This window comes from Hyperoodon ampullatus, assembly GCF_949752795.1.
Source record: "Hyperoodon ampullatus genome assembly, chromosome: X".
Lineage (NCBI taxonomy): Eukaryota > Metazoa > Chordata > Mammalia > Artiodactyla > Ziphiidae > Hyperoodon > Hyperoodon ampullatus.
Window position 1 is genome coordinate 60,384,435 of NC_136913.1, and position 13,782 is coordinate 60,398,216.

The 13,782-nt window shown below is 39.7% G+C and overlaps 1 protein-coding gene across 1 annotated transcript in view; it reads right to left on the bottom strand.

Annotated features, from left to right (window-relative positions):
- Positions 1-385: 385 nt before the first annotated feature.
- Positions 386-13,782, bottom strand: part of SNX12 (sorting nexin 12) — a gene marked incomplete at both ends in the record, with an annotated part of 50,110 nt that continues 36,713 nt past the window's right edge. Inside the window, one exon of the mRNA XM_079727946.1 lies at positions 386-490. Coding sequence (XP_079584072.1) covers positions 386-490 — 105 coding nt within the window. The remainder of the gene's footprint in view (positions 491-13,782) is intronic.

Consider the following 13,782-nt stretch of genomic DNA (forward strand, 5'->3'; position numbering starts at 1 on the left):
CAACTTCTCATGTCTTGTTCACTGGATCCCCAAAGTATTATTTTACCATCTTCTCTCAACAGCCCTTCTTTCTTCAAAATTATACTACTCAGTTTTATCATCCTGTTAATGTTAAATGTCAACTTCCAGATCTCTCCCTGACATTCACTGAGGACTTTGGTACCAACGGTTTTCTTTCCCCTTTTCATCCTGAAAGCCTTCACTATCCCCCCTTGATGATCTAACATCCAAACTTCGCAGCTCTATGACATATCCTATTTTAATTTCTTCAGCTCAACTCCATTTCAGTCATCCAATTCTGTAGTGACACCTGGAATGGCTCTACCTCCAAAACCAGAGTCCACACTCAGAACTACCTGTTTTTCTACCTGTCCTACACCTTACACTATTTGAATTTACCCTTCAACTTTCCCAAGGCCTTTGATTCATCAACCCTCTTACCTATTCTCCAAGGCCTCAATGTCCCTTTGGACTTCACTTCCTTCTCTACCTAGGAAAGATTCCATGGACAGTGGGACTTCAATGACAGTAACCAGCACTCTTAATTCTCCTATCCCCTTGATTTTCCACCATACCTATCCTGCTAATCCCCACCCACAAATCAACCCAACTAGCTCTATTTGCTATTTCTGTTTATAGATTACAAACTACTACTGAGTAAAATCCTCTACTCCTGACCACTAGTTTTCCCTCCACCCAAGTGATCTTCCATTGCTATCAGAATGATCTTATAAAACATAAATTATGCAGGACTTCAGGAATGGCAGAATGAGGGGTTCAGCTAATTGTCTCTCCCTAAAACAATGATACAACTGTACAAATTTGTCAAAAACAACCATTTCAGGATTCTGGAAATAGACCAAAACTAAATAATAAATTAAGAAGTATTTAAGAAAACCTACTGAACCTTGGGTAAGAACAGTGGGAATCTATGGTGTTTTAGCCTGAGGCTGTTCACATTCCCACCTCCCTCCCCAACTCTACTGGAGCTGATTTTACAAGGGTAGGCCAAGTCAAGCCATAAAAACCAACAACTTGGCTGCTGGAGGGGAATTACTTGTATAGGAATGAGCTCAAAAAAAGTTCTATGCCCAGGGGTGTTGAAAATAATAGCAAACTCCTTAGATGAGAGAAAATGAACATCACAGTTACCTGAGATTACAACATAGGTTGGGGCAAGCAACAGAACAGCAGGCCTGCTGAAAGTTTAGCAGAGAGATCCAGAGAACAAGACAGCCCTAGTAGGGCTTGATCAGCTCACTCATATCCCTGGGGTCTAGAAGGCTATACATATGTACATGGCTGCACTCAAGCTCAAGGTACTGGAGAGGGTCCTAGTTATTTACATTTCCCTGTCTGAATGTGAAGCCTTACACAGGTACAGAGGAGACATGAGAAGGCCTAGCAGAAAGTAGAAATCAGGGAAGATTTGTAAACTCCCTGAACTTCGACTATACTTCCCACCCTACACACAATTCCATCAACAAAGGGTGGAAGAAAATACTGGCCCAAGGTGTTTAGGGACAATCTCTAACAAATCACTGGCTTAACACTAAGCTATCCTGACCCAGGTATGACACCTAGGAAGCCAGGCTTATAAATTAAAATAGTAGAAACATTAATAGGTTACAAACTGAAGAGGAGACAGAATCTACAGAATTAGTCGAGGCAAGTCACCACAGCAACCTCAGAGAAGGGGTGGGTAGGGATCAGAGCCTGAAATTAACCTTTTGAGGAACTGCCAAGTGTTTTCCAAAGTGGCTACACCCACTAGGATGGCTATGATCAAAAAGATGGACAATAAACAAGTGTTGGCAAGGATGTGGAAAAAACTGGAACTCTCATACACTATTGCTGGGAATGTAAAATGGTGCAACTGCTTTGGAAAACAGTGTGACAGTTCCTCAAAAGGTTACACTTAGAGTTACCTACCATATGTCCCAAACAACCCAAAATATCCAACAACTGATAAATGGATAAACAAAATATGGTATATTCATACAGTGGAATACTATTCAGACATAAAAGGAATAAAGTAAGTTCTGATACATGTTATAACACGGATGAACCTTGAAAACACTGTGATAGGTGAAAGAAGACAGACCAAAAGGTCATATATTGTATGATTCCATTTATATGAAATGTTCAGAGTGGACAAATTCATAGAGACAGAAAGTAGATTGTTGGTTGCCAGGGCCTGGGGGGAGGGGGAAAAAGGGACTGACTGCTAACTGGTACAGAGTTTCTTTTTGGCATGATGAAAATGTTCTGGAATTAGATGGTAGTGATGTTTGCACAACCTTGTGAATACACTAAAAACCACTGAGTTATATAATTTGAAATGGTGAATTTTAGGGTATGTGACTTACATCTTAATTTAAAAAAAAAAAAAACTAATGCTAAGTGAAAGCAGCAAGATGTCAAAGGTTATATAGTATATGATTCCATTTATATGAATTCTACAGAAAAGGCAAATCTATAGAGACAGAAAGTAGATTAGTGGTTGGCTAGGGGTGAGAAAGGGAATTGATGGGAAAAGGGTACAAAAGATCTTGTAGTCTGATGGAAATGTTCTAAAGTCAGATTGTGGTCATAGTTGTACAATTACATAATGTACTAAAAATCACTGAATTGTATACTTCAGATAGGTGAATTTTATGGTATGTAAATTATACCTCAATAAAGCTATTGTTAAAAAAGAAAACATAAATAAACTAAGGATCCTTAGAGAAATGGCAGGTCTCAGGCAGGAAATATACATGATAATCTTTGTGCCAAAAATCAAGCAAGCTATAGAAACCTAATGAGTAGGGTGGAAAGGATACAGGAGGTAACATTTTGGCAAGATATGGGACAATTTGAGCACTAACAAGGATAATGAGTGCAATCAATTGAAACCCACTGAATGTATTTTTTTTAATTTATTTTTTTACTTTTACAGTACGCGGGCCTCTCACTGCTGTGGCCTCTCCCGTTGCGGAGCACAGGCTCCGGACGTGCAGGCTCAGTGGCCACGGCTTATGGGCCCAGCCACTCCGCGGCATGTGGGATCTTCCCGGACTGGGGCACGAACCCGTGTCCCCTGCATTGGCAGGCGGGCTCTCAACCACTGCGCCACCAGGGAAGCCCCACTGAATGTATTTTTTAAAACACCAGCTCATAATGATAAAGAGAGAACAGACACATACAACTCATTGGATATCATTGAAAGTAAGTAATCAGGGCACCAAGCCTTTATTCTAAAAATTGGCAATAAAGTCCAAGATGAAGAATTAAGCATCTTTCCTGTCCTCTCTGTACAGGTAACTCGATAGCCATAACTGATGAGGGAAAGTTTATTTTCCGAAGAATTCCAGCTAACTAATGTAGAAGATAAAATTAGGAAATCACCACTTGGAAATTCCTAGTGAAATAATTAATTCTGGCAATGATCATCAATGGATTAAACCATTAGATGAAAGGTTAATGGGAAACATCATAAAGAAGGAATCAGACTGTCACCTGCTCATTAAAGATGGAGCAGACATGAGCCTCCAGATGTGATTCAAAGTGCATTACACACCAACCCCCGTGAAATATTCTTGACAAAAAAAAAATAATTGAACCTGAATATCATCAAGCCTCTAAAGCTAACTTCCATTATAGAAAAATATGGGGTGTATAGAAGAATAAAGTGAATGACAGTGTAAGAAAGATAACAGACAAGTCCAAAATGCAGGATTTTCTAGGACAACTGACCCACTTTCTGCAACAAGTCGATGGCTTGAAAAAGAAAAAGTGAGATGCAGACTTCTCTAGATTAAGAGAGACTTAAGAAATAATAACCATCTTGCATAACTGAAACTTTGTACCTCTTTACCAACATTTCTCCCTTTAATACCTACCCTCCGTGGTCATGGTAAATATCTCCCAATGGATAACTATATCAAATCATCAAGTTATACACCTTAAATATATGCATTTTTTTTTTTGGCCGTGCTGAGCAGCTTGCAGGATCTTAGTGCTCCAACCAGGGATCAAACACGGGTCCCCTGCAGTGGAAGCACAGCATCCTAACAACTGGACCACCAGGGAATTCCCTAAATATACGCAATTTTTATTTGTCAATGACACCTTGTCTTAGTCTGTTCACCCAGGCTGCTATAACAAAATACCATATACTTGGCAGCTCATAAACAACAGAAATTTATTTCTCACAGTTCTAGGGGCAGGGAAATCCAAGATCAAAGAGCTGGCAGATTAAATGTCTGGTAAGAGCCCGCTTCTTGTTCATAGACAACCCACTTTTCGCTGTGTCCTCACATGGTGGAATGGGTGAGGGATCTCTCTGGAGTCTCTTTTATAAGGGCACTAATCCCATTCATGAGGGTTCTGTCCTCATGACCTAATCACCTCCCAAAGGCCCCACCTCCTAACACCATCACACTGGGGGTTAGGTTTCAACATATGAATTGTGGGGGGCGACACAAACATTTAATCTATAGCAATCTCAATAAGCTGATAAAAAAGATAATAACCAATTGTAATATAAGAACATTGTTTGGATCTTTATATGAACAAACCAACCGTTAGACAACATTTTGAGATAATCTGAGAAATTTTATAATGGACAGGGTATTAGATGCTATTAAGGAATTATTAATTTTGTAAGATAGCCTAACGACAGCATGGTTATATAAGAAAATGTTTGTACTTTTTAGACATGCCTACTGAATATGTACAGGTGAAATAACATGATGTCTGGGATTGGCTTTAAAATACTTCAGCAAATTTTAAGAAAGAAAGACAGAGAAAGAAAAAAAGAGATAGCTGAAACAAGATCAGCAAAAACTTGATAATTACTGAATGTAGTTAATTGGTACATGAAGGTCCATTATACAATTTTCTTTACTTATGAGTACATGTGAAAACATTTAATAATTTTTTAAAGTCACAAATCTGACCGTGTAACTTCCAAGTATAAAAACAACTTCAATAGTTCCCCAAGGTCCACAGAGATAAAGCTCAAATCTACAGCATGGTCTATAAGGCCCTCCATAATGTGGTCCCCAACCTCATCTCCTACTGCTCCCTAAATTCCAGCCACTAAAGCTATTTCATACCTCCATGCCTTTGCATCTACTGTTTCCTCTGTCCTTTGTTATCACACTTCTTCCCAAACCTTTCTGACCTGAGGAGAGCTTTCTGATTCCAACACAGGTCTCTGTGAAGCCTTTCTTGACCTCCAATATTCAGTATACTTTGGTTTTGAACCTTATTCTCCTATCACATAATGTCTGGGTTCTTATCTGTAGCCTTAGAGTCTTTGCTCAGGTTCGAACTCCTGTACCCAGGAACTCTTGCACCTAGTCCTTCCATGGCTCTAACTGGTCTGTTTCCCACTGACAGAGCTCAAAATCACTGTCTTACAGCACAACATTTAAGGAGGCACTCACTCTCAGGGTCAAGCAAGTGTAGCATCGGCACTACAGGCACCTCATTTGCTTCACCCTAGTTCTGGCCCTGGTCCCTCCCCACACCTAAGTCCAAGCATTAAAGTCCTTCCTCTTATATTTTACCACTCTGGTCTCAGGTGCACTCACTCACATTCACCTCTTTAACTCCCTTCTAATACTTGGCATACGGGAAAATGTGCCTCTCTCCATTTATAAGCTGAAAATTTCCCCTGATTGTGGGCCCTGGTTGCTGAGTATAACAGAAGTGTTGGTATTACACCAGTCACAGAAATGGAAATAGCTTAAATCCTTAGTGAAATTAAACATAAGAACCAGTGCCATCAAATTCTAAAAGCTCTTGAAAATACTCAGTGGACCCCTTCAAATCACCATAAGTATGCATCTACATCTTCTTCCTCTAAGTGAAACTGCCTTTCTCTCAAGTACTAGCACTCAAATTAAACTTCAAAAACTCATTCAATTTTCATTTGTTTAATAACTAATATTACAAAAATATTTTCTATTTTTCATTGCTTATGTGTAATGTTTAACCTACCCTGTGGATTAAGTAGGCTTTTATCTGCTATTCTGGAAACACAACCACTACTCATAAATAGTTTCTCTGATAAAATTGTCCCAAACTTCAAGTCACTAATTTAAATAAACGTTTAAAAATATAATCACAAAAGAATTAAACATTTACCTCACCAATCATGTACAAACCGTATTTCAGTATACCAAATAGACCTAGTTGGTAAGGGAAAATTCCTTATGAAAGAATTCCAGCTAACAGATGTAGAAAGAATGATAGAACTAGAAAAATCACCAGTTTGAAGCCCCTTATGAAATAACTGATTCAGATAATGATCACCACTGGATGCTAAAACTAACAGAAGACAAATAGGGAACTTTACAGTGGGAGGATCAAGTGGTCACCAATCTGCACTCACTGCTCAATCACAGCATCACTAAAAGTGGAACAACCAGACACTGGAATAGCATGTGTGAAGGTTTGGATTCGAGAGCAAGAGAGCATGGAGTTGTCCAAGAATGGAAGAAGGAGTTTAGAATGACTGAGATAAAAGAGTTTGAGATGGAAAGTTTTGATAAATGAAGTGGATGCAGGAGCAAGATGTAGGGCCTTGGAAGCTACTCAAAGAATTGTGGACTTTCTCTTATGGGGACTAGGAAGCCATGGAAGGGTTGCATTTTAGAAAGTGTTCTCTGGCTACAGTGTGGAGAATGATTTGGGGGTAGGAAAGAGTGGGAGCAGGGAGATGAATTAAGAGACAGCTGCAGTAGTTCAGGTGAGAGGTGATGGTGGCCTGGACCAGAATAGTGGCAGTAGGAGTAGAGAGAAGTATATGGATTCAACAGCTATTTAGCAAATAGAACTAAAAGGATTTAGTGGTAGAATAACTAGAGGGAGGATGGTATGAAGGTTTCAGGCCTAGGCGACTGAGTTGACAGTGGTGCCATTCTCTGAGATAAGGAACACAAGAGGAGGAACAGGTTTAGAAGGAGAAGGGAAGAACAAGCTCAATATGGGAAATGATGAATTTGAGATGCCTATCCACATAGGCAGATGGATACATGGGGTCTGAAACTCAGGAAAGAGGTCTGGGTTGGACATACACTTGTGTGAAGTGAGTGTATACTAAGCAGTTGAAGCCATGGGAATGGATAAGATAACCCTATTTAAAAAAAAAAAAAAGTGGGAGTTCCCTGGTGGACTAGCGGTTAGGATTCCAGGCTTTCACTGCTGTGGCCTGGGTTCAATCCCTGGTCAGGGAACTGAGATCCCACAAGCCGCACGGTACGGCCAAAAAACAAAACAAAACCGCAAAGCATAACACATTGCCTGTGGCCTCATATCTTTAACCACTAGCAATTCCAGGCCAATGGCAGAAGAGAAGCCAGATGAATTGAAGAGCAAGAGGTGAGGAAATAAAAGGTGACTGAAGGTGAAGAAGGAGAGAGGACAGGAACTGAAAGAGAATATGAATTTGTATAGCATTCATCCATGCTGCCCAATTAACCCTTTACTATATACTGTCCTATGTTATAAATATATAGTGTTATCTTCTTCAAGAAATGCCTTAAATGCATGTCTAGTCTTCCCAGTAAAACTATAAGCTCCTCATGGAGCTTTTTAAAATTTCTTTGCATCTCCCACTATACGTATAGAAGTCAAAGAGCTGTTTAAGGTCAGGAGGCTTGCTGCCAACTACAGAAGAATGACCTCCTAGGTAGGCAATATCTTTGTGGCATCTCAGTGGTCCAAGGTATGGTGCTTAGGAAGCCAAATTAGTCAATCCCACAATTAGCCAGATTATATGCCAAAGTGTTAATTTACAAAGGGAAGCAGAATTACTTTAAGAACCAGCACCAGGTCATCTGTAGAGGACAGTCCCTCCAGGGGGGCAGGCATATTCAGCAGTCCAGACTATATATTAAAAGGTGGATTTGTGAGCACAATTTTAAAACAAAAGGAGTTTATATCCACAAAGGATATATACCCATCAAATTATAAGAGCCTGATAAAATACCCTTCTCTACTCAAGATATTTCTATTAGAAGCCTACCTAGTATGCAGAAAACTATAAGACACTGATGAAAGAAATTAAAAATGATACAAAAAGATGGAGAGATATACCATGTTCTTGGATTGGACGAAGCAACATTGTGAAAATGACTATACTACCCAAAGCAATCTACAGATTCAGTGCAATCCCTATCAAACTACCAATGGCATTTTTCACAGAACTAGAACAAAAAATTTCACAATGTGTATGGAAACACAAAAGACCCCGAATAGCCAAAGCAATCTTGAGAAAGAAAAATGGAGCTGGAGGAATCAGGCCCCTGGACTTCAGACTATACTGCAAAGCTACAGTAATCAAGACAGTACGGCACTGGCACAAAAACAGAAATATAGATCAATGGAACAGGATAGAAAGCCCAGAGATAAACCCACACACATATGGTCAACTTATTTTTGATAAAGGAGGCAAGAATATACAATGGAGAAAAGACAGCCTGTTCAGTAAGGGGTGCTGGGAAAACTGGACAGCTACAGGTAAAAGAATGAAATTAGAACACTCCTTAACAACACCATACACACCATACACAAAAATAAGCTCAAAATGGATTAAAGACCTAAATGTAAGGCCAGACACTATCAAACTCTTAGAGGAAAACATAGGCAGAACACTCTATGACATAAATCACAGCAAGATCCTTTTTCACCCACCTCCTAGAGAAATGGGAATAAAAACCAAAAATAAACAAATGGGACCTAATGAAACTTAAAAGCTTTTGCACAGCAAAGGAAGCCATAAACAAGATGAAAAAGACAACCCTCAGAATGGGAGAAAATATTTGCAAATGAAGCAACTGACAAAGGATTAACCTCCAAAATTTACAAGCAGCTCATGGAACTCAATATCAAAAAAACAAACAACCCAATCCAAAAAGGGGCAGAAGACCTAAACAGACATTTCTCCAAAAATGATATACAGATTGCCAACAAACACATGAAAGCATGCTCAACATCACTAATCATTAGAGAAATGCAAATCAAAACTACAGTGAGGTATCACCTCACACCAGTCAGAATGGCTATCAATAAAAAATCTACAAACAGGGGCTTCCCTGGTGGCGCAGTGGTTGGGAGTCTGCCTGCCGATGCAGGGGACACGGGTTCGTGCCCCGGTCCGGGAAGATCCCACATGCCGTGGAGCGGCTCGGCCCGTGAGCCATGGCTGCTGAGCCTGCGCATTCGGAGCCTGTGCTCCACAACGGGAGAGGCTACAACAGCGAGAGGCCCGTGTACCGCAAAAAAAAAATCTACAAACAATAAATGCTGGAGAGGGTGTGGGAAAAAGGGAACCCTCTTGCACTGTTGGTGGGAATGTAAATTGATACAGCTACTATGGAGAACAGTATGGAGGTCCCTTAAAAAACTAAAAATAGGGCTTTCCTGGTGGCGCAGTGGTTGAGAGTCCACCTGCCGATGCAGGGGACGCGGGTTCGTGCCCTGGTCCAGGAAGATCCCACATGCCATGGAGCGGCTGGGCCCGTGAGTCATGGCCACTGAGCCTGCGCGTCCGGAGCCTGTGCTCCGCAAGGGGAGAGGCCACAACAGTGAGAAGCCCGCGTACTGCAAAAAAAAAAAAAAAAAAAAAAAACTAATAATAGAACTACCGTACAACCCAGCAATCCAACTACTGGGCATATACCCTGAGAAAACCATAATTCAAAAAGAGTCATGTACCACAAGGTTCATTGCAGTTCTATTTACTATAGCCAGGATATGGAAGCAACCTAAGTGTCCATCGACAGATGAATGGATAAAGAAGATATGGCACATATACATAATGGAATATTACTCAGCCATAAAAAGAAATGAAATTGAGTTATTTGTCATGAGGTGGATGGACCTAGAGTCTGTCATACAGAGTGAAGTAAGTCAGAAAGAGAAAAACAAATACTGTATGCTAACAAATATATATGGAATCTAAAAAAAAAAAGGGTTCTGAAGAACCTAGGGGTAGGACAGGAATAAAGACGCAGATGTAGAGAATGGACTCGAGGACATGGGGACAGGGAAGGGTAAGCTGGGACGAAGTGAGAGAGTGGCATGGACTTAAAAATACTACCAAATGTAAAATAGATAACTAGTGGGAAGCAGCCGCATAGCACAGGGAGATCAGCTCGGTGCTTTGTGACCATCTAGAGGGGTGGGATAGGGAGGGTGGGAGGGAGACGCAAGAGGAAGGAGATATGGGAACATATGTATACGTATAGCTGATTCACTTTGTTATAAAGCAGAAACTAACACACCATTGTAAAGCAATTATACTCCAATAAAGATGTTTAAAAAAAAAGCCTACCTAACCAGAACTAGGGTCAAGAGAATTGGTGAAAGGACACTTATTCTTACCTGTAATGTTTTAATATTATTACAGGAAGAAGTATTCACATATTATCGGTGTAGTTAAAAACAAATAACAGAAAGAACCCTCAGAAAAAGCTAAAGAAACAAAATATCACTCTTCTCCTTTCCAGGCTCCTTGCTGATAACCACCCTTCCCCTTCTATGCATGGATCACTATGTCAGATGGCCAAGTTATAACGCAGTTGAGTAAGTTGGGATTTCTTTGCATTATTACATTTCATTCTCTTCTTCCTAAGACTACACTCTGGTCTTTGATGGAAACTTGAAAGATACTGTAGTCTCATTAAAAGAAAACCTAGAAACGCTCTCTTAAGGTAGGTTAATTCTGTTAGATGTATGCTTTCAGATAGCTGCTTTTATCCTTCATATTTAATTTTAAGACAATGACCTTTCCCTATGCTTATTTGCAATTCTGAGAGCACCTTATAGAATAAGGCATATTTCCTCCTTTTTAATAAGATGTATAAGTACTTGTTGACTGATTTAGCAGATTAAAAGAGAAGGGTACATTAATAGGAGGTTTTGTCAGTCAAATTTTTGAAGCTTGAACTAGATGACCCTTAAAGTTCCTTAGATTCAATGAAGATTCTATGATTAAAGTAGAATAGTCTTGGTTCCCTGAAACATTTCTCTTTGCCTCTGTCACCAAGGAGGACAGAGAAGGAGCCAGACCAGGTCAATTTCCACTCAAGAATAAGTTTGGACTATGTGAAAGGCCTCCATTTTACAGGAAATAAGCCCTCCTATGACCTTGAAGCACTGATCCTATGAAAAAAACTTAGAAATTCGACCTATTTTGTGTACTGTGATAGGTCTGTTAGCTCAGATCCTATATACAACAGTAACTGAAGGTAGATGAACAGCAGTAACCCTTATTTGATGGATTGATTTCAACATGGGAGAAAGTCTCTAGTCAGGCTGAAAAGATTTGAGCTTCACCCTGCCCTTCTTGATACTTTTAAATAGTTACTTGTATGAACACACTAATGGCATACTAATCAAATTTGCAGATGATAGCTAGAAAGAAAGCTAGTACAACTGGATGACATTTGGGATTCAAAATAAGCTTGACAAGCAGGAATAATAGGCTAAATTTAACAAGGTGAAGAGAAAGAGATCAACTTAAAGACATGTACTGGGTCCTAAAACACAACTGTGCAAGTACCAAATGGATGAACACAGCAGCATAATTAGTCTTAGGGATTTCAACTAACTTCCTCAACATAAGTCAACGGAGTGATTGATGTGATTGTCAAGAAAGAAAAAAAAAAGAAAAGAAAAAAGCTAAATTAATCTTGGCCTGCATGAGTAGTAGCATAGGGTCTAGAACAAAAAAAGTCATTGAACCACTCCTCTGTAGTGATCAGAACATTACTTGAAATTGTACGTTTCATTCTGGATGCCAATCTTTAAAGAGAGATATTAATGAACTGAAATATGAAGAGAACAGAATAACCAGAATGATGAGCAAATCTTAAAATTCTGCCATGAGTAAAGGAATTGCAGATATTTAGCACAAAGAAGACAAGACTTAGTAGAGCAAACCAATGACCACTGTTTTCAAATGTAAAGGGTCGTCAAGTATCAGAGCTGACCAACAATGGAAGAGACTATCTCTGGAGCAGTATCCTCAAATAATAAAGTGTTCAAGCACAGACCTAGACAATCACTTGGTGGGAATATTGAGAGAGATTCAAAAGCCTAGGATAATTCCTAGGTCTCTCTGCTTTTAGCCAAAAGCCATGACACTTCAGTAGCAATGAATATACCTAGCACCCAGATCTTGGTTTCTAAATATCATTCCTCATTTAACAGAGCCAAAGCTCCTTGAAGAAATAGCTGATTCCAGGACTACAGCAGGGAAAATATAAGATAAGCCTGAAATATTCTTGTTGTCCCAGAAAGTAAGGAAGTGCTAAAGAATGGTGGGGACATGTAAATGGACACAGAAGTCAGCTTGAAAGGGGTCCTACTGGCCAAGTCTGGGCCAATTTAAGCATCAAACTGAATAATGACACTAAAAACATTATAACCCATGCAAAGAATAAGAATCCATGTGTCCATACTGATAATCAATCAATCAATACATGGGGGGCTTCCCTGGTGGCGCAGTGGTTGAGAGTCTGCCTGCCGATGCAGGGGACACAGGTTCGTGCCCCGGTCCGGGAAGATCCCACATGCCGCGGAGCGGCTGGGCCCGTGAGCCATGGCCGCTGAGCCTGCGCGTCCGGAGCCTGTGCTCCGCAACAGGAGAGGCCGCAACAGTGAGAGGCCCGCGTACCGCAAAAAAAAAAAAAAAAAATCAATACATGGGGTAAAGGGAAAGCTCTTCGTTACAGTAGAATGCCAACTAATAAATGTAGAAATAGAGATGTATTTAGAAAACCACCATTTTTCAAACAACACAGTAGTAACTGATTCAGGCAAGAATCATCAATGAATGTTAAAAACTATTGGGTGAAAGTCTGATGAGGAACAAGACATTTATACAGTCTCAAATTATACCTCCACAAATTGGATATTAATTACAAAGGGAAAATAGTAAATTTACAATGGAGAAACTTTGCAGACTACGCTTTAACCGAATAGCCAAACTTAACATCAGCGATCATGGGACAAACTGACATCATGTACCGCCTGTTGTCATGCATTAAGAACATACCAGTTCTGCTATATTCCTCTAAAAAATGCATAACCTGAAGCTAATCATAGATAATCCCAAACTAAGGGACATTCTACAAAATAACTGGCCTGAACTCTTCAAAAATGGCAACATAATGAAAGAAAAAAAGACAGAGGAACCATTTTAGATTAAAGGAGAATAGGGATTTCCCTGGTGGTCCAGTGGTTAGGACTCGGCGCTTCCACTGCAGGGGGGCATGGGTTCGATTATACATTTATTTATTGTACATAATAGTTTGTACCTCTTAATCCCATACCCCTCTCCTGCCTCTCCCCCTTCCCTCTCCCCACTGGTAACCACTAGTTTGTTCTTTATATCTGTGAGTCTGTTTCTGTTTCATTATATTCATTTATTTGTTTATTTTTTAAGGTCTCACATATAAGTGATAACATACAGTATATGTCTATCTCTGACTTATTTCACTAAGCATAATAGCCGCCAGGTCCATCCATATTGTTGTAATGGCAAAATTTCATTCTTTTTTATGCCTGAGTAATATTCCATTATATATATATGTATGTATACACACACACGTCTTCGTTATCCATTCATCTCTTGATGGACACATAGGTTGCTTACATATCTTGGCTATTGTAAATAATGTTGCTATGAACATTGGGGTGCACGTATCTTTTCAAATTTGTGTTTTCATTGTCTTTGGATATACACCCTGGAGTGGAATTGCTGGATCATATGGTAGTTCT